This window comes from Eriocheir sinensis, chromosome 5 (assembly GCF_024679095.1).
Source record: "Eriocheir sinensis breed Jianghai 21 chromosome 5, ASM2467909v1, whole genome shotgun sequence".
Taxonomy (NCBI): Eukaryota; Metazoa; Arthropoda; class Malacostraca; order Decapoda; family Varunidae; genus Eriocheir; species Eriocheir sinensis.
The window spans coordinates 25126900-25147165 of record NC_066513.1 but is presented as its reverse complement, the minus strand read 5'-3'; the positions used below and the strand labels follow the sequence as shown (position 1 = coordinate 25147165).

At 40.5% G+C, this 20266-nt stretch overlaps 1 protein-coding gene across 6 annotated transcripts in view; it reads right to left on the bottom strand.

Moving 5' to 3' along the window:
* Nucleotides 1-20266, bottom strand: part of LOC126985556 ((E3-independent) E2 ubiquitin-conjugating enzyme-like) — a 36626-nt gene that overhangs the window by 5361 nt on the left and 10999 nt on the right. For 3 of the 6 annotated variants that reach the window (XM_050840675.1, XM_050840712.1, XM_050840696.1), the window contains 13 exons: nucleotides 19527-19700; nucleotides 16948-17323; nucleotides 15670-15829; nucleotides 13820-13974; nucleotides 13254-13418; nucleotides 11113-11502; nucleotides 8812-8968; nucleotides 8387-8542; nucleotides 7349-7507; nucleotides 6753-7065; nucleotides 6228-6263; nucleotides 2720-2883; nucleotides 1649-1816 (listed from right to left, as the gene is read on the bottom strand). In XM_050840675.1, the coding sequence (XP_050696632.1) occupies nucleotides 1649-1816; nucleotides 2720-2883; nucleotides 6228-6263; nucleotides 6753-7065; nucleotides 7349-7507; nucleotides 8387-8542; nucleotides 8812-8968; nucleotides 11113-11502; nucleotides 13254-13418; nucleotides 13820-13974; nucleotides 15670-15829; nucleotides 16948-17323; nucleotides 19527-19700 (2573 nt within the window). The remainder of the gene's footprint in view (nucleotides 1-1648; nucleotides 1817-2719; nucleotides 2884-6227; nucleotides 6264-6752; nucleotides 7066-7348; nucleotides 7508-8386; nucleotides 8543-8811; nucleotides 8969-11112; nucleotides 11503-13253; nucleotides 13419-13819; nucleotides 13975-15669; nucleotides 15830-16947; nucleotides 17324-19526; nucleotides 19701-20266) is intronic. The other 3 variants (XM_050840686.1, XM_050840716.1, XM_050840705.1) reach the window with 2 other exon arrangements.

Below are 20266 nucleotides of genomic sequence, written 5' to 3'. Positions count from 1 at the left end.
AAAATATAATTGGGTAATATATTAACCCTTTGGCAGCAGTACTTGACAATAGTCACCAAGAGTGAATTCTGCCAAGTTGCAGAAGTCGACTTTAGTCAATATCATTTTAAAAATGTCTTTCATTGAAATTATCAATCCATTTCTTACAAAAACACATACAGAAAACCACAGCTTCATAGCAATAACTATGTGCAGCTAATGTAAGAAACAGCAAACAAAGGCTGCCACAGCTGTTTGGTGCCAACGGATGTGATGAAACTTTTTTGTTACAATATTCTCATATCAAATTTATCATTGCAATTGTGTAATAAACAATCCCTGATTGTAATACACTACTTTACAAAACAATATAAGCATATATAATATAAAAAAGATTAAGATATAATTGAGTGACCTTGAATAAAGTTCCCAGGCCTTTTAACTCTGCATTTAACTGCTATCGAAAGGCCGTTTTATTGAAAACATGTGCAAATCTTGCTTCAGTATTGATTTTTTACATGATAAATGTTATATTATATAAATTTCAAATTTTCACTTTACAGTTTGTATGGATGATTATTGCGCAAGAGTCCACCCCTCGAGATTTGCCACGCAGCTTTATATTTGCCTCCCATACCGTCATAAAAATGCAAGAAGTAGTAATCGTGTGTCTAGCAGCAACATACATCTTTTTCCCCACTCACTGGTGTGATGGAAGGAGGGTCTCCCTCCCTCCCTCCCCTCCCAGTAGGGACTGACAGTTCGTATGGCCTTGAACAATTTAATTTAGCCTGAAATTTCCCTTATATCCATGAATTTCTGCCTATTTTTGGAGGGAGACACTCCTTCCATCACTCCAGTGAGTGGGGAAGATGTACATCGCTGCCAGACACACAATTACTGCCTCTTGTATTTTTATAATGGTATGGGAGGAAAATATAAAGTTGTGCGACAAATCTCGAGGCGTGGACTCTTGCACAATAATCATCCGAGCAAGCTGTACACAGTAAACCAATATCTACAAAAAATAAACCTACTTTACAATAATAAAAATGGGTTTTACATTGAGTAATGTGTCAATACATGGTAGCAAAATAATCTATATTCCTTTTCTTTAGTCTAAGCCCCTAAACAATGGAGTGGATCATGTGGTTTACAAAGCTTTTTTTTTTTTTTTCTTCTTTTTTGCTATTTTCTAATACTTTAAGACCTTTTTTCACAATTTTACTAATTTCCTGAGGGAAATAAATGTCATATATGAAAAACAAAGTTTCCTGGATGAATAAGTAATATGAAGTCAATTGGTACATTTTCATTTTTTCATAATTTACGCACATTATGGGAAAATCCCCAAATGCCCTGCCACAGCCAGAGGGTGAACTTGGTTTAGTCTGTCATCTTCATATAGTCCAAGAGAGACTTTGGATGACAAACTAACCAAATCAAATCTGTTAACCCCTTTCCTGCCCTCTTCTCAGTTTCAATATGTGTCTGAAAAAGACTACTGCATCAATCAGATGATCATTGACATGCATATCAGATCCCCAATATTTGTCATTTGCCCACAGGGGTAGGTATACCCTAGTTTGAGAAACCCTGGTCTAGAGGATAGTAAGACATATGCATAATTCTCAGGAGCTCTGAAAACACCTTTATCATTTGAACTTGCCTTTCCATCCTCATACAGGTTTGGGTTGAGCTTGTCAGAGCAGTATGTGACATAGTGACACAGAGGGGGTGCTCGAGGGTAGTCTGCAGACAGCTGGAAGTCAAAAAAGAAGAGACCATCCTCGTAGGGGGTCCTCTCTGGGCCCCGGATCATGACGGAGTACAGGTCCTGAGAAAACAGGTTGTGGTAAGGGTTGACTTTGAATTCAATGAGACAAACATTACTCTTTTATTTATATGGCAAAGATGCTTAACCACATGAACAAATTTACTTTTTACACACTTGCTTTACATATGTGTAGAAACTTTTAACTGGAAACTTCACATCTCCTCTCTTACTAAAGCAGCTTCCTCGAAGTTGGGCATTCTGCATTGTCTCCACCAGTTCTTTTCCCCGACACAGATGCTGTCCAAATACAGGGGCCTTGTCTGCCCTCGTATGAAGTAGGCATCTCACATGTGGGGGGGCTCCAAACATACAGCCCTTTCGGACAGGGTAGAGTCTAAGACTTTTCGTCTCATCAACTCCCCTTCTCTCACTGACAGTCTTCTATCTGTTAAATTCCATCACAATGTTGCCTCACTTTCTATCTTCTACTGATATTTTCATGCTAACTGCTCTTCTGAACTTGCTAACTGCATGCCGCCCCCCCCTCCAGTGGCCCCGCTGCACTCAACTTTCTACTCTTGCTCACCCCTATACTGTCTATATCCCTCATGCAAGAGTTAACCAGTATCTTCATTCTTTCATCCCTTCTGCTGGTAGACTCTGAAACAGCCTTCCTTTAACTGTATTTCCTCCTGCTTATAACTTGATGTCTTTCAAGAGAGGAAGGAGTGTCAAGACACCTCTTCCCCCAAAATTGACCTGTCTTTTGGCCTCTTGTTCTGTTTTTCTTCTGTTGGAGCAGCACTTGGCAGCTTTTTTGTTGCTACTTTGTTTTAGAGCCCTTGGGCTGTCTCCCTTTTTGGGAATAAAAAAAGAGGGGGAGGGAAAGACAGAAATCACACATCCATGAAATAAGTAGATTAAATTTTCTGTAGGTGACGTGCCACGAAAAGAAAATCTCACCATTCTGTCCTCGTAGCCCCTGACCCAAATGCCTGGCGGAAGGGATGTGTTGAGAAGCTTCATCTCTTTGCGTACAGTACGATAGAAGTGCTGTGGGTCAGTGGGTTGGAACATGGTCAACTTAAACTTGTGGCTGTCAGGGGCTGCCTCAAGAACCTGGAACCCTGAATACCAAAGACACACCCAATTAGACAATTATACCCAGAATACATACACACATACACATATGCCAAAAACAAAAAACTATAACTAATATATATCATGAAGATAATTATTGGTAGACTGGAAAATCTTGCAAAACTTCAACACTGATAGAAAAAAATCTACTGACAAAATATTCTATTTTTCTAGTCTCATGATAGTCTCTATTGAGGCTATTCAATAAAACGTACAGATTGACTAGGATAAAACAACTACTTAAGTTGCAAAAAAAAATATTACAATATATCTTAAAAAAAGTGTAGCTTTAAACAACTATGACCATCATTTTCTTGGATCCCTTTTATATAGCAATCTGAAAAAAGATGAAGTCATAAACATGGAAAAGAAAAGAATTAGAGACAGAACAATGACTCCTAAATGCCAACATGATACAGCAAAATATTGCATAATAGAGTCAAGATGCCAAAATCAACTGCAACAACTGTTGCAATAAGCTGACAACCACAATGCATAAAATTAATACACTATGAGCATTGAAACTGATACAAAAATACTGAAGAGATGTACAAAGAGAAGGCTCAAGGAATACAACATTATTCTAAAAAGAATGACATTTATAAAAAAAATGGCAAGGCAACCTTCTTGAAGGATAATATGCATAACAAAAATATCAGCAATACTGGTTTTCATGTTCACAACTACATAAACTGTTCCAGCCATTATATTATTCCATGTGTATAAAAGTCTCAGTTCCCAGAAACATCCTACATTTAGAGTTAAAATAAATATATTCCAGTTGTGTCTTAAGATTCCTGTTATTTAGGACATTTGACATGTCAAGCTGAATAGAAAGAGTCTAGGAAACTTCTATGTCCTGCAACCTCCAACAACTTTCATCTAGTTAGCACAGGATGTGAGGATATGAACAACATCGTCATGCACCACTCCAGCCAAAATGGTGCACAGCATACCAATGCATACCCCCAAGCCACTATTTTATTTTATAAAAAGTTTGAGAACCTGAGATGTAACTAGTAAAATCTTTGAGGAATGAAAATTTTGAAAAAGGTGAAACTTTTCTGTCTTCTCCATTATACAATACCCTCCAAAGTTTCACGCTATCCGAGTTTCGCTATCCTTGAGTTTTGCGCTTACTCCTAAATTCTTACTATCCCAATTTTCATGCATTATCGCCTCAAGTTTCACACTGCTTTGGCATGTACGGGTCATGTCTACCAGTTGTCGGCATCACGCCCGCTTCCTAGAGGCGGTGTCACACTGGCCATTTTCCTCTAACCGCTGAGGCTATTGGTAACCGCGCTTGCCCGTGCACCCAACCAGGAGCAAGTTGTCAGTTGTCCATACAGATGAAACATGGTTGAGAATACCAACAACCGCACGGCTGTGTGTAGGTATGTAGGCAGTGACTGAGTGGTTAGCATGTGGGCCCTGCATTCACCGCATGCTGGACGACGCGGGTTCGAATCCCCATGTCTCCCTACGCTACCATCTGGGATTTCTCAGTCACCACCGAGTGGCCTAAGACTACCCACATGCTGTCCTGAAGACCACCCATCAACCCGGACTCTAGAAGAAACCGTCCAAATGAATTAAGAATGAGTTCCAGGGGGCAGCATGAGCCAAGAATAAATGGCGCCACTATAAGAATTGCCTGCGCCATGACAGGCTTGGGCTAACCACCAGGCCCCTGAAGAAAGCCTACTGGTGCTATACTATAGGCAAACACGTAAAAAAAATATATAAAAAAAGAAAAAAAGACAGCAGTTGCTGAGGAGTGAGGAGCCGTGGAAAATGGCCAACCAAGAAACTCGTAAAGTGGACTGGAAGAGATGCTTTGTTTACTATTTAATTAACAAGATATGAGAACACCCCATGATGTAGAACCACAGTTCAAAAACTCTTCTCCATTCTATGAAAATTGTAGAGGGACTCCATCTTCACAGCACACTTCTCTGATGAGGTTTGGGTAAACCCACCTGTCCTTCCGTCTTTGAAGCCATGATTGTGCCCACAACCACTCCTTCCTTTCATTTAGCTGCAGCAAAAAGTCCACAACTTGGCTAACAGCAGCACAAGCCGCACTTTAGCAGACGGCGCCGTGTCAGTACAGGGCAACTGCTTTGTTTACACTGTGAACACAAGCAACCGACCTTGGCCATGAGTGAAGCACACCCAGAAAAGTTAGAGCTTCCAGTTGCCTCTACCGCCATCGAGGTTGTAGGAAAAAGGCCCAGTGTGACACCAGCAGCTTAAAGGTGCGATAACAAGCTAGTTTCTCAGGACTTTTCCACTAAAATTATCTCCCGACAATTTTCTACCGTGAATTTATCCTCAAGTTTGGTCACACTGAAGACTGTTACATTCTGGGATATATCAGCTGAAAAGCAAAACAAACAATGGATCTGGACATTGCAGCAGTTGCTTTGTGGTGTTTGCTGAAGAAAAGGAAAAAAGTGAAAAGAAAGTATTTGTTGGCTCGTGTATGGTTAGCTCGGAGACAAAGGGAATGTTATACATTGTTACTATTAAATGCTACGAGAACTTAGCGGGTCCATTATATCGAGGGTTTACTGTTTTTAAATTTCCACCGCTAATAACGGACTTTCGGCATTAACGGACTAAGTTCCCCCCAATTAGTCCATTATATTGATGGTTTACTGTATATTTATTACTATTATCACTTCAAATCCACCCATACCCATGTGAGAGATAATAGTTAATTGATTCAGTAGCCCTAGCTTGGATCCTTGATGCACCAAATTTTGACACGATTTTGATAAAAACATTACTTTTGGCGATTTTTTATTTTTTTTTATGCAATTCACATCAAAAGCTGAGTTGTAGGTGATTTATGTTTTGACACGATTTGCATCATGGTGCGTGAGAGGGTTAAAGAGATATAGTCATAGCAGTTCGATACAAACTAGAATTACAATCTGCATAGCTTCTTTAAATCTTTGATCACCACACCAGAAAAACTGTGGCAATGGAGCACCAAATAAACATACTATGAGCGTGACTAGTTAAGCAACCAGTGTTTCAGAACATTAATGAAAAAGGACTTTGTCCCTATACATCAATGTTCTTCAAACTGACTACAGCCCAGTCATACTTTAAGCATTACCCTCAAAACCCAATCTGAAGCCTCTTGACAATAGTTAGAGCTGTCTGCCCTCCATCATCTGGTATTCAATTATGTATTTGTGAAGAAGTGGTAACCCTTCCAGTGAGTAGTCTAATGTAACCCAGTACTGAAGAGCAACCCAACCTTGAAAAAATCCTACTCTACACCATGCCCGTCTACTACAAGGTGTGTTTTGCTCACCGTCTGGCTCAGAGCTGGCAATTGCTTCTCCAACACCTGGGCAGCGACATGTGGAGGAACCAGCACTTTAAGTTTTCACACACAACAAACATAATACCACTGTTCTTAGACTAGGGATGGAAACTAGGAAGGGCACATTACTCTCATAGTATTAGTGTGTCAATGAGAATATTATGGATTTTTTCTACAATACTAATGAAGCTATTCCTAATATTTTATGAGATTAGCAACAGCTGCAAAGAAAACTCCTGCTTAACTCTGATTAATATTATCAATGTTCTAATTGCTATCATCTTTTACTATAATAGACTATTTTGGAAAGTTAATAATTAGACATTAATTTATGAATGTACCAAAATCTCAAACTTTCACATCCACACATTAGTTTAAGTTACAAACCATTTAAGAAAAAACAGTATCTTATGATGAGCCACAGACTTTAAAAAGGTAACATGTGACACAAATGCAAACACATAAAACAATTGATAATAAATAAACCACAATAGGAGGTGTGTTGGTACTGACCTTCTGTGGGACTGACAACAGCTTCAGGACACATGTTGATGGCTCCAGCAGAGATCACCTCACCGTTGACAGCAGCAACAGCATTTGCAATGATGGCATTTATTAAGTCATCATTTGCAGAATCTTCAGTAGAGGTGTTCCTGTTGGTGGCTTCACTCTCATTGCCATTACTAGCAATGATGCTGCCATTGGTGACAGGCGACACAGAAATCGAAGAGAATAATAGAGAAGGCAGCTCTTCACTTTTCTTCACATTTTCAGACACAGCCTCTGCCTCTGCCGGGGCTGTGTCTACATCTTGTGAGGGTGAGGTCTGCGCAGCAAGGAAGATGAGGGAGAATAAAATTTATATTTTCTGAACCAATATAAAAACAATGAGTAGGATGCAGAGGAAGCATCATGCTAAGGATAACCTCAGACATACTGAACATAATCATATAAAAAGTCAAATTTTTCAAGGCCATATTATAGCCTTGAGTAAAGGGGATTGATTTTTACATAAGTATATGTTATATATTCATATTCCTCAAGTCTTAACATAAAGTGTATTAATAATGTTAATATATACTTTCAACAATCCTGGCAGTAAGACTCACGGCTTCCACAGGGTTGGGTGTATTGGTCATCTCATTCACAATGTCTTCAAAAGTGGGAATGTTTTCTTTGTTATCACTGTGCATGCGTGCCCACTCCACCAGCATCCTCTCCTCCTCCAATGCAGCACGCTCCTCATCCAATGGCACTCTCTCCTCCTCCTACGGGGAAGTAAGGACTTGTTACAGCAGCATATGAAAGGAGAGGTCATTAAATCAATCAATAAATAAAAGGAGCAGAGGAATGTCTATACAGTCCATTAAATAAAAATGATTGACAGACAAAAGAAATAAAGAACTGTTCAAGGTAGGAACTGAACAGATACTGAAGACAGATAAAAGGAATAAAGGACATGTATTCACCCAGTTTGTAACCACTGCTACAGGTCTTAACATCTATTTTGTATAAGTATTTCACTAACATTGCCTTTGTTAGTTCCTTTAATGATGTATTTTTAATATTTTCAAGAGACTATTCCACCCCCTTATGTCACCTGGCAACATTATAACTTTTGTTTAATAATCTTACATATCCTAATTCTCACTACTTAATATCATTGATCTATCAACACACTAATAACTTCCAGACTGATACTCTTTACACCCTCTCACTTCACAATCTTACACCCAATGACTCACATCACACAACTCTGAGCTAGTAATGTTACATCTCACCTGACTTTTAATACTTAATAGCCTTCACCTAATACTTCTGTATCCTCTATGTCTGGCTATCCATTTGTCCATGATCCATGACCCATGTCTGCATCTGTATCCATGGCAGTAAAAAATTGAATATGTTGGGAAAAGGTTCATGAAGCATCTACTGATCCTACTACAGTACTGCTATGGCTATGGTAGCAATTGACACTCTCTCAAACATTATCTGCCATTAAAGTTTAAAAAGTTGAGCTTAAAACATATCTGATTCACACTAAAGACTATGCCACAGACACAGATGCAGTCATGCATATATAGACACAAATCACAAGTCACAGATAAATGAATGCCTGACCTAATCTGACATCATATGCTCCTTACCTGACAGTCCTGCATGAGGCTCATATCAAAGTGTCCCCCAAAACGAAAGACCACCTCCTCATAGGTCTTGAGCAGCTGTGCCTTCATGAGGGAGCACAGCTGAGCACACATATGAGATGTGCGGATCTCCTCGGTGACACCACTCTCACATGATACCTGCAGCAGAACACATTTATGGCTGGTAGCTATTTGAGTCATACAAGAGGATAAAAGGAGATTACAAGAGGGCAGTAACCCCATGCAAGGTAGCTCATGAGCATCAATTATTCACCAACCCCCTTTCCCATCAATACAACATGCATCTCTTTGTAGTACAAGTACTTTATTAGTATTACAGAAGTTAATCTTGACTATTCAAATACTTAAATTAAGTCAATCATCATCATCACCATCCTCCTTGAGTGTGTGTGTGTGGCAGGACCTACCTTGAGATCATTGCAGCTCTTAGAGTCCTTAAGACGAGTGTCTGTGTGGGCCTTCTCGTGGAGAGTCATGTCTGTCTCGCTCATCCTCTTATGACGGAGCTCTCCACCTCTGTTGCGCCCACCATCCAGTGCCTTCTCTGGCTTGCTGGCCTTGCTGCTGATGAAACAAAGATAGGCTATGTTCACCAATGTTTATGCATTCTTCATTGTTTTTCTTTTTTACAGTTAATAACAGACATAAAGGAGTCAGAGGGGGGATGAGTAGGAGGAATATGCCCAGAATCATCCAGAGTGGAGTTTTTACAGAAAGTTTGAGAAAAGAGTTCAACCTAAGAGATAGATGAGATGGCAGTGCTGCCGTCAGGGTTACGGAGAGGAGGGAAAGATGAAGAAGTGAAATTGGAGATGTTTTTGGCTAAATCCCGGGAAGAATAAGAAAAAGCAAGGTTTTGACATTTTCAATTAATGAAAGATGTTTTGGTAAGTCGAAGAATAGATTTGGCACGATTCCGGGCGGAAATGTAAAGATCATGGTTAGTGGGAGTTCAAAGGCTCTGGTACCTTTTGTGAGCTGCCTCTCTAACTTTGACAGCACGAGAACAAGCGTGATTAAACCAAGGCTTTTTAGCAGGAGGAGTAGAAAAAGTACATGAAATGTATGCCTCCATTCCAGAGATGCGCTGGGCACACACAGAGGGGTCTCACTCCAGGAAGCAGTAATTATTCCACGGGAAATCGGAAAAGTACATCCTCAAGTCATCCCACCGGGCTGAAGCAAAATGCCAGAAGCATCGCCTCTTCGGTGGGTCCAGAGTGTGTACAGGAGCGATAGGACAGGATACAGAAATCAGGTTGTGATCGGAGGAGCCCAATGGAGAGAACAGTTTGAGAGTAAATAAGCATATGGGTTCGAGGTAAATAAGAGTTCTAGTATGTTGGCCCGGTCTCCAAGACGGTCGGGAATACGTGTAGGGTGCTGAACCAACTGCTCTAGGTTGTTGAGGAGAGCAAAGTTTTAGGCTTGCTCACCAGGCTGGTCAGTGAAAGAGGATGAGAGCCAAAGCTGGTGGTGAACATTGAAATCTCCCAAGATGGAGATTTCAGCAAAGGGAGAGTGGGTCAAAATGTGCTCCACTTAAGAGTTCAAGTAGTCAAAGAATTTTACATAGTTAGTAGAGTTAGGTGAGAGATAAACAGCACAGATGTATTTAGTAATAGAATGAAAATTAAGTCTTAGCCAGATGGTGGAAAATTCTGAAGAGTCAAGGTCATGGGCACGAGAGCAAGTGATGTCGTTGCACACATAGGCGCAACATCCAGTTTTGGATTGAAATTTAGGATAGAGATAGTAGGAGGGAACAGAGTAGACATGGTGTGCATGTCTCAGGCTCGTATGATACCCTTAACAGTACGGCCCCCCACAGGGTCCCACTGCCAATGTGCCAGCCTCCGTGCCTCGCAGTCCATCGCTAAGTGTACTGTGCGGCTATACAGGCAATATGCAGACAACATACACAATAAAATATACATACTTATATTTATTAGGTTCATCGGTATTATTATACGTATTTTTAAATTTCTGCCGCTTCTAACAGACTTTCGGCATTAACGGACTAAGTTCCCCCCAAATGGTCCGTAATACCAAGGGTTTACTGTAATTTGCCACAGGTAGAGCAGATGTTTGTATACACAGTTCCTGCACTTTCTAACAAACTTACAGTTACCTCTATCAGATCACAGTTAGCTAGCAAAATGGTGCTCCACAACAACAGCCCCTTCACAATACTCCTGTTGCAGCTCCTATAAGCAACTGTTTACAGGAAAATGCAGTTATAGTTGAACAAAAACATTCACAGAGGGTAAGAAGATGCAGTAGAGGTGACACTGGCAACTCATCATATGAATTAAGTGTCCTTTGTTTACACTGTCCCCCAGCCAAAACAACCCCCAGCACAACGGCTTGGTGGGGTGTTTGGCTAACGGCGCCATCTTGACAAAACTTGGTACTTCCATTGCATTACCTTGCACAACGTTGCATGGCTAAAGGGTCATCTGAACAAAGGCCTGGGGTGAGGTGGGCACATGAAGACAGAGCCAGGTTAAGGGGGGAGAGTTTGAGGTGCAGGAACACCATTCTATCTGCAGACGGACATTTGAATAATATTTTATTTTATTTCTAATGTAATTTTCGACTTACAACCAATATGACTTTCGACCAGCCTGCCACTCCCAAACCCCATCATAACTCGAGGACTACCTGCAATAGTTAACTCTTACATCAAGGAGGTAAACAGTACTTACCATTGAGACATGCTGAGGTTGGCCAGGTTTTCTGAGAGAGTTGTGGAGCTGTTCAGAATGGCATCTTTGGAGGACAAAATATCACTGTCTGTAATGCCTGACACCTCACACTCCTTGCTGTTCTTGTTATCCTTGTTGCTTGAGCTGCTCTTGTTACTCTTGGGGGCATCAGGCTTGTCAGGCTTCCCCAGCTCACCCTTGCCCTCTTCACTGGTGCTGAGCTGAGAGGAGAGCAAGCCGGCCTCAGCATCAGTTGTGGAGAAGAGGCGGTTGATCTGCTCTGTCATGCGCTGGGTGGTGGAGGCGCGGCCACGCTCACGTACCTTCTCAATTAATCCCTGGAAGTTGCTCTCATGGAAGAAGCTTGTCCCCATTAGCTTGTCCATGTATCTGAAACATGAATGCACTCATTTTGGTAGGTGAGGAGAGTGAAGAGGTTAATTGCTATAGTTTGTTCCAGTGACTGAACAAAAAATGTTTACCCTATGGCTATGTCTGCCCTTATACTTCAAGCCTACTAACTTGATTGACAGTGCATCTACAGTATAAGCAAAAAAATTGCACCCAACCACCAACTCACTCTTGGGCGTGAATCACTTATACATTGTATCTTCTCGACCTCAAATGGTTTTTTTTTTTACATCTCTAGCAACTCACAGGGTCTGGCAGGCCCAGCGAGTGGCACGCAATGTGATAAATCACCAGTGTTCTCTGAGCTTTAGTCAGAGGTGGATGCATGCCACACCCTAAGTGTCACTTCTTACACATTCTCGAACACCTTCCGTTCTGCTCCATCATTTTTCCTCCATGTTCTCCATCATGCCTGCCAAGCAGCTTTATCAGATGTGGAAAAAGCCAGAATTCTCACTTTGATTAGGGAGAATGTATCTCTGAGGGAAACTGCAAGGCATACTGAATGACATTTTTCCACCATCAAGAGACTCAATGCAGTGCCAGACCCACACCAGATTGCATGATCCCTCCCAGGAAATATGGGTCTGGATGCCCCAAGAAAACATCCAAGGCCACTGACACACTTCTAAGGAGAGAAGTGTTAAAGAACCCCAAGATCACGGCTGGACAACAGAAAACAATGCATCCTGGACTGCTGAGAGACATGCCTCAGCGGACCATTCAGCATCACCTCGCCAAGGACCAGAAGCTACCCTCACCTGCCAAAAAAACACTACTCAACAGAACAAAGATGAAGAAGAGCCTTGCATTTGCTCAGAAATATGAAATATGGACTGAAGATGACTGGAAGAAGGTAATGTGAAGCAATGAGTCCACAGTCAGACGCATTACAGAGCATCAAGGGAAAGTAAGGAGTCCTGTGGGTGCCACTCACTAGAAGGAGCACTTCATTATGAAGACTGTCAAGCACCCAGCATTTCTGATGATGTGGGGCTGCTGCAGTGGTGAATGTGGGCATAGAGCTTTACACATTTTGCCAAAGAATGTTACAGTAAAAGAGTAACATTTATGTTGAGGTGTATGAACACAGATGAACATTTTTTTATGCATGACACTGTTCCAGCCCATAGGGCCAAAAAGTGTCAGCTTTCCTTCAGGAAAATTGTGTAAGTGATTGACTGGCCTGGCAGCTCACCAGATCTCAACCCCTTTGAGAACTGTTGGTTCTACATGAAAAGAATGCTGCAGAACCATGACACATCTACAGTTCCATGCCTTGGGAATGTGCAAATGTGGGAAGATGATCTGGATTGAAATTACTTAAAGAAACTAACTGCTTTTATGCCTAAACAGCTATATATGGTCATCAAAGCAAAGTGTGGAGTCATAATATACTAATAAAATGTAGCCTGAAGGATGAAACTTGTTTGTTTCTCCAGTTCTAATATCGCTGACAAGAGTGGTAGAGGTAGGGGCGAATTTATTTTGCAAATACAGTATTTCAATCAAGAGGACATGAAAACTATAATTTACACAATGTTCACTGGTTCACTTGTTACCCCTTCTCCACCATTACTTGTCTCCATTTCTGCCTCACAACAAGTTGTTTGCTCACAATTCACTTGTATCAGGATCTTTCAATGCCTCTCCTCATGCCTCAGTTATGCTGTTTCTTTGACACTCCTTTTGAGGGAAAAGCCCATCCGGAAACCCAGAGGAACACTTACCTGCACTCTTTGTAACAGTCAAGGAGTTGCTTCATGACGGCAGTAGTCTGGAGGGAAGGGTTCTGGGTGAAGATCTCCTCCAAGCGACTCATTGCTATCCGTGCCTTCTCAATGTTGGCCACCAGCCGAGTCTTGAGTAAACCTTCACTCTCACTTTCACTTTCCCTGTATCCAAGGGAACAAAGAATACTCACACAAGAGATATAAAAACAACAACCCTTGTGTGTGTGTGTGTGTGTGTGTGTGTGTGTGTGTGTGTGTGTGTGTGTGTGATCTCTCCTCTTGAATGAGTCACGTTTGCTGTGTCCCATCTTTTAAAACTATTTCATCATAGTTCACTGTGAACTGCAGCAAATCTTGCAGTTAGTTAAGTGGGCAAAGAGTATTAAAGCACAATATTCACTGAAGCTGATTTTCATTGCATGAACATTCATAATTGAGGTAGCCTGTATCTACAAAAATGTCAACCCCTGAAAAGTTGGCCATAAAAAGTTTTAAAATCCTACTTTTACAAGATGTACAGTAAATAAACTCATCCCGCCAATTAACACTAGATCTGGACTTACTCTGCGATGACGGAGTGTTCACTTTCCGTCTCCCAGGATTCATCAGAAGCTGTGTCATCCCAGAGTTCTCCTTCATCTGAGTCATACTCCCCAACCTTGTACAAGTCTTGAGGGTAACACACTGACTTTTGGCCATCCACCCACCACACACTCACCTACAACAGGGAGAAAAAGAGGTATTGTACAACAGCAAGTAAAAAGTGTTTTCCTACTTACACTAGGAAGGAAGCAGGAAATCAAAAACTCTAAAGAAAGTCCAACATAGTACCTTCTAGTCATTCACATACCATGTGCAACACAGTAACCCTGGCTGCCCTTCATATATAGAAATTTATTTTGAGTAAATTTTATTGTTGGCATACTGACAATTCAGAAATTTACAAAGTGCCAAAAAAAATTAAATCTTGTGGCAATACTCATACCTCCAATATGGCATAGTGTCCACCCCCAAGGAGGTTTATTACAATGTACAATACAGGATCTCTCATCATTTTTTTTTTTTTTTTTTTTATCATACATACAAGAAAATGAGGCATGTTATGAGGGCTATCAACTACTTGGGTATGTTCTATATATCCAGGTATGTTTATTACTTAATCCTCCAACAAAATTAGGACTAGTGGGTGGTCGTGGTCGTGATCGGATGTGTTGCGTCTTGCTACACGCAGAAAGTGCTTTGTCGACATGGCTGGCAGGGTCAAGGGCGTGAGGGATTTGTGTTATGTTTGTGAGGATTTCATGGCCGAGAAGTGGATTGGATGCTGTTTCTGTTTTAAATGGTGTCATGTGAAGTGTGCTCATTTGTCTGGCATTAAGCAGGATAATATACCTAAAATTAATTGGATTTGCACCCCATTTGCACTCCATAAGGCATCTCTGGCTACCAAAATTGTGCAGAAATTGGATGAATTCAAGCAAGAATTGGCTAAAGAAATATCTGTGATTAAAGATGAAGTTTAATCAAGGGCTGAGAAGGTGCAAGAGGAGCTGGGATTGGTTGCTGATATGGTTTGTGCAGACAAAGCAAATCTTAGTAGGGCTGAGGTGGCGAAGAGAGACAGGAAAATGAAGAAGAATCTCCTAGTTGTGAAAGCTTCTACCCAGGAAAAGAAGGCAACAGATATGAAGGATGAAGTCTCCCAGGCATTGAATGGCATTCAAATAACTGATTCAAGATTCACAAATGGAAGTAATATTGTCATGAACTTTGATAATGAGAATACAAGGGCTGAGGCTGCTAAAAAATTGGAGTCTGTTGAGCAAATTAGTACCAAGAGTGTTGAAAAGATGAAACCAAAGATCAAGATATGCAATGTGCATAAAGAGGAGACCAAGGAAAAAATAAAGGAGACCATCTGGAACCCCAATGAGTTCTTATGCACAATTCAGGGTGTTGAGAATAAGAGTGAGCTGATTTTCAGTAAGCCTGCAGCTGGCAGCACAATGCACTACATTTTGAGGTGTGACCCAAAGCCAGCCACTTGGCAACTCAAGGGAAGAGGAACTCCATACACATACACATATATCATTTCTTTCTCATTATTTTTGTTATTCTCTGTTAGAATTGATTGTTACTGTGAAGTATAAATGCGCACAAGACACACTTACGTTCTTACACAATAATAACGTTGAAAGTCAAATAAGACACCGTATCATATACGACCTACATTCTAAAAACTATCGTACACTATCCGGGAAGAAATAAATCATATGGTGGCTAAACTGACCCAGGATGCAGTATAGGCGTCCTCAGATATGGTACGGGGCATGCAAGGATGCAGTATACACGTCCTCATGTTGAAGAGGTCAAGATTTAAGAAAGCTTCATCAGTGAACATGAACCTACTCACTTCTCCACTGGGAAAGTTGTCCAGCACTTGTCCAGTATAGCAGTTCTGTTTCTCCTCAAAGTTGGCGACCCTGATGACCACTGACCCAGGGCGGTAACGGAAGTCTGGGTGGTCCCGCAAGTCATACACACTCATCTCCTGCTGAGTCAACAGCTGGGGGCTTGGAGATAAACGACAAAATGCTGTGATGATAATTGTAATATTAATGAAAATAAGCTCATGCATGTATTGTTCAACTTTATAATGAAAGAGTTAATCAGTATCTCCATCCTGTCATTCCTCTCACTGGTAATCTCTATAATCACCTTCCTTTGTCTATATTTCCCCTCTCAAACAACTTAATCTTTTTCAAGAAGGGAGCATCAGGGCAGCTCTGTCACCAAAATTCTTTGTGTGTGATGGTGTCTTCTTATGACTTTTTTGTCGGGAAGTCAGATACAAGCATCAAAAAAATTGTTTTGCCTTTGGCCTACCTCCCCAGAAATGAAAAAAATAATAATAATAATGATGATGATGATGATAATAATAATAAAAATAATAATAATAATAATAATAATAATAATAATAATAATAATAATAATAATAATAATAATAATAATAATAATAATTATCATTATTATTTTTGTTATTATTATTATTATTATTATTATAATATAAATACAGTAAACCATCGCTTCTAAGAACCCCAATACAATGAATTTCAGCTTTAACAAACTTTTATGACTTTCCACAATTACTGAACAAGTTTGGTAATTGCAGAGTTATGTTCAGTGGTGGGCTGGCCAAGAATTTACACTCTATCGGTCACTATAACACGGTGCCCAACGTGTAATTGGTTTTAATTTCCCTGTATGGGTGTAGTGTTTGTGATGACTGCATGTACTTAAGTATACAAACTTCCATTGAATATAATGATCAAGCTTTGTTATATACAGGAATGGTCAGAAATGGCAAACTTTCAGCTATAAAATGAACAAAGTTCATTATGTACCAAAAGTTTGAATCCCTCAGATATAATGGATTTTCAAATAAAACATCACCCCTTTTCCCCAATTGATTTGTCAACGCAAGGGTTTACTGTACAAACAAGAAGAAGAAGAATAAGAAGAGTAATATAGACAAATAATACCCCATGGATACTCCTTTTTATGATCATTCCACTGCCTTCATCCTCAATCTTTCCTATTCATGCTATCCACTTCCACTTGTTTAACATGGCAGTCAGCTCTAACACATTCCACAGCCCCAACTCCTGACCCTTCCTTCTCCTGCACTTACCAAGGTTCACTCCCAGCAGTGTATGTCCTGAACCACTTGACGATGGAGGTTCGTCCTGCATGGTCCACCTTCTGCACAACACCATACTCATGTGGGTCAATACTATCCTTTTGCTCCACCACAAAGTCACCTGGGAAGAATTCTTGGTCATCCAGATGGTGGATAGGGTAGAGGACAGTAGACAGGATGGATTTCTCGAGAGTTCCGTCCTGCCACACCACATCAGCCTTGGAGGTGGTCATGAGTGTCTCCACCACCAGCTGGTCACCCGGCTTGATGGTGGTGGCCTCACTTGTGGTCTTCCTCTTGGCCCGCTTCAGTTTGCGCTTCTTCATCATCTTTGTCATCAGTGCAGGACCCTTCTTGTTACGCCTCCCTGGGGGTGAACCAATTTTGCCAGTTGATCTATTTCTTACAAAAAGTACACCTGTCCCCCGTATTTGCAGGTTCACTATTCGCAGATTTGCACATTCCCCCACATTTACCCCAATTGCACAAAGGCAGCTGCAGAGGACAATTTGGATAATTCAGCCATCATAAGAAAAGGACAATAAACTGGGATAATCACACTGATGTTATCTTCTTGATATGAATGAAACCCACACTTGCAGACGAAAACTGTATATTTACAAGACATTTCAATGGACACTGCCGCCATCTTTGATGGTAAGAAGATGGAGAAGGAGTGAGGAAAGTCAGTACAGATCTCATTTCATACAAACAGGTAAACATGAGAGGGAGGGACCAGAATGGGTAGACAAATCCCTATCCAACTGTCGTGTAATTTGAGTCAGGTCACCTTACCTCCCCCACGCTGCAATGGACAGACGAGGGGACTAAGGAAAGCATCATACCATTTCTTAATTACCAGTGCATTGCCATGATTATATTTATACCAAACATATGCCTATGCTGAAATAATCTTTGCTCATTTTCAGATCCATAGCTCGATTCATAACTGAAAAAATCTGTATTTTGGTTACACTATAACTCACAACTACTTTCTTATCCAAAACTGATGGCAATGAAAAACTACCAAATATGCATTAAAAAATATCCAAATGATCGATTGTTTCTGAATTTTTAATTTCATTCTTCTTTAGTTTGGAATTTTTTTCTTTATTTAGGTTTTCGTGACATTTTTTGTCAATTTGTGCAATAATTTATCCATAACTGAAAAAAGTTGAACAATAGAAAAATCACATTTTCATTTTGCTTTCCAATGATATATTTTTCATCCACTTTGGTAAAATAGTTGCAAAGTAGTTGTAGAAAAACTAAAAAGACCAGTTTTGAGATATCGAGGTTTAACGAGCGCACAGTTTTTAAAGGCCTGGAGCACTTGAGCAGTTGCCAGTTTGTTTGTTTTCTCTGGAAGTCACACTCTGTATCAATCTTGAAGTGTTATATGACATTCATATTGCACTCTAATGTAAAGCTGGTATCTGGTTACCCCATATTGCAAGGCATATTAATCACTCAATGGCAAGGGTATCAGAGGGCACCACCTACATTGCCTCTACACCACATGCGGGGGAAGCTCAGCAATGAAACCAATGCCTGGAATTGGTGTTCTGAGATTATGTACCTCCTAATAAATGTTTCCTCCGGTTTAGGTACAGCATTTTTCATCATCTTCATACGCTTTTGATGAAGACAATGTGTCATGTGGGGTGGGGTGTGCTGTGGTAGGTGTGCATGGAGGTATCCCTAAAGGCTGTGACTCTTGTGAGCCAGCAAATTGAGGAGAGCTAGGACAGCCCAGTGAGGATTCAGTGGTATCAGTGGCTGCAGAGAGGGGTGGGTGGAGATGGGGGTGGCAGACTCAAGGTTGTAGCTTCACATGCTCCACAGCGACGCTGGACTACAGCTAACATTCTCTGCTTTTGAGCCTCTTTATGCCGTGATGCCTTTGTCATGGTGGTGTAACAATGTAGTAAGTAGTAAACAGTGTGTCGTACACAAAATCAGTGAAATGAATAGTCTTGCATATTTAACTTGCCTCTTTACTTGCCCCTACTGCTGCCACCCAACAGCTGCACCAACACACCATGTGTTTGTTTATGGTTATCAGCTCAACAGCTGCTACTAGTTATGATTTTTTTTATTCTGTTTCATATTTATACTACTTGATTTTTATAGAAAGAAGCATCCATTAGTAAATAACTCACATGGTACTAAATACCTAAGCATCTGAAGTTGAAAAATAAAATGGAAATGACTGAAATTGTGGTAATTACCCAACAGTATAGTGAGATTTTCATGGCTACATATTTGTATAGCATGAAGGTTACATTAATTACAGTACAGTTTATAGTACGTATAACTGATGAATAATGCTATTTATGATATTTCATCAGGTAACAGAAATGCTTTAATAGGTATAGTTAATGAAAAATTGCTCTCAATGTTTTGTTTTTTGTGTGTGGGTTTACAGGCTTCTTTTGGGGAGCGTGCCAAATATTTGCTGAAGGTCATTTTCGTGGGGGTCCGTGTCTCCTAACCCCCACAAATAACGGGAGGCAGGTGTATTTTAACAATTAACTATTACTAAACAAATAAACTAATAAATAACCCACCAGTGGAGCCTGTAGATGCACCGCTGCTGATGGAAGCCGTGTCTGAGCAGTCATCTGTGTCGAGGTCAATGTAGCCATCACTGTCGTTGTTGCCGCCTTCCTCCTTAATGTTATTTTCAACCAGTCCAGTGGCATCAGCCCCCTGGACCTCCTTTGCAGCCATCACATCACCCTCTAAACACCAATAATCAGCATCAGTAAATATCATGCAAAGCAATGTTGTCGTTGACTACCCTTACTTCTCCTTGCTTAGTCTGAAGAATGGAACTTGGGCATGCTTGCCAATTTGTACAAATCTTTCCAGTCAAGTTTCATTCCTGCATCTGTCAATAATAATGAATGCATAGCAACATGACTGACTTGATGCATGCTGACACACTGTTCCTTTAGACTGGGCTATGACAAGAGTCCTCTCTATATATTTGCTGACAGGTGTATAAGAACTCACCCAAATATCATATTTCATCATTTTATTATAACTGAAAACTGAAAAATTAATGAAATAGCTTCTCACTTCATCAGGGCAGGATCTAAGTGTTTTCAGATCCTAGCCCAGTGCAATAAAATTGGTCCCTCATCAAAGATCAATCATTACCAGGACATAATGTAATGAAAGGGTGGTCCCCCAGATATGGTGGAAAACTGAGTTTAGATATATAACTAAAATAGTAAAAATGAACATTCTTAATTTTGACAAAACAACATTCTCATTTAATCCTTTTTTCCTGCATTCCAGACTT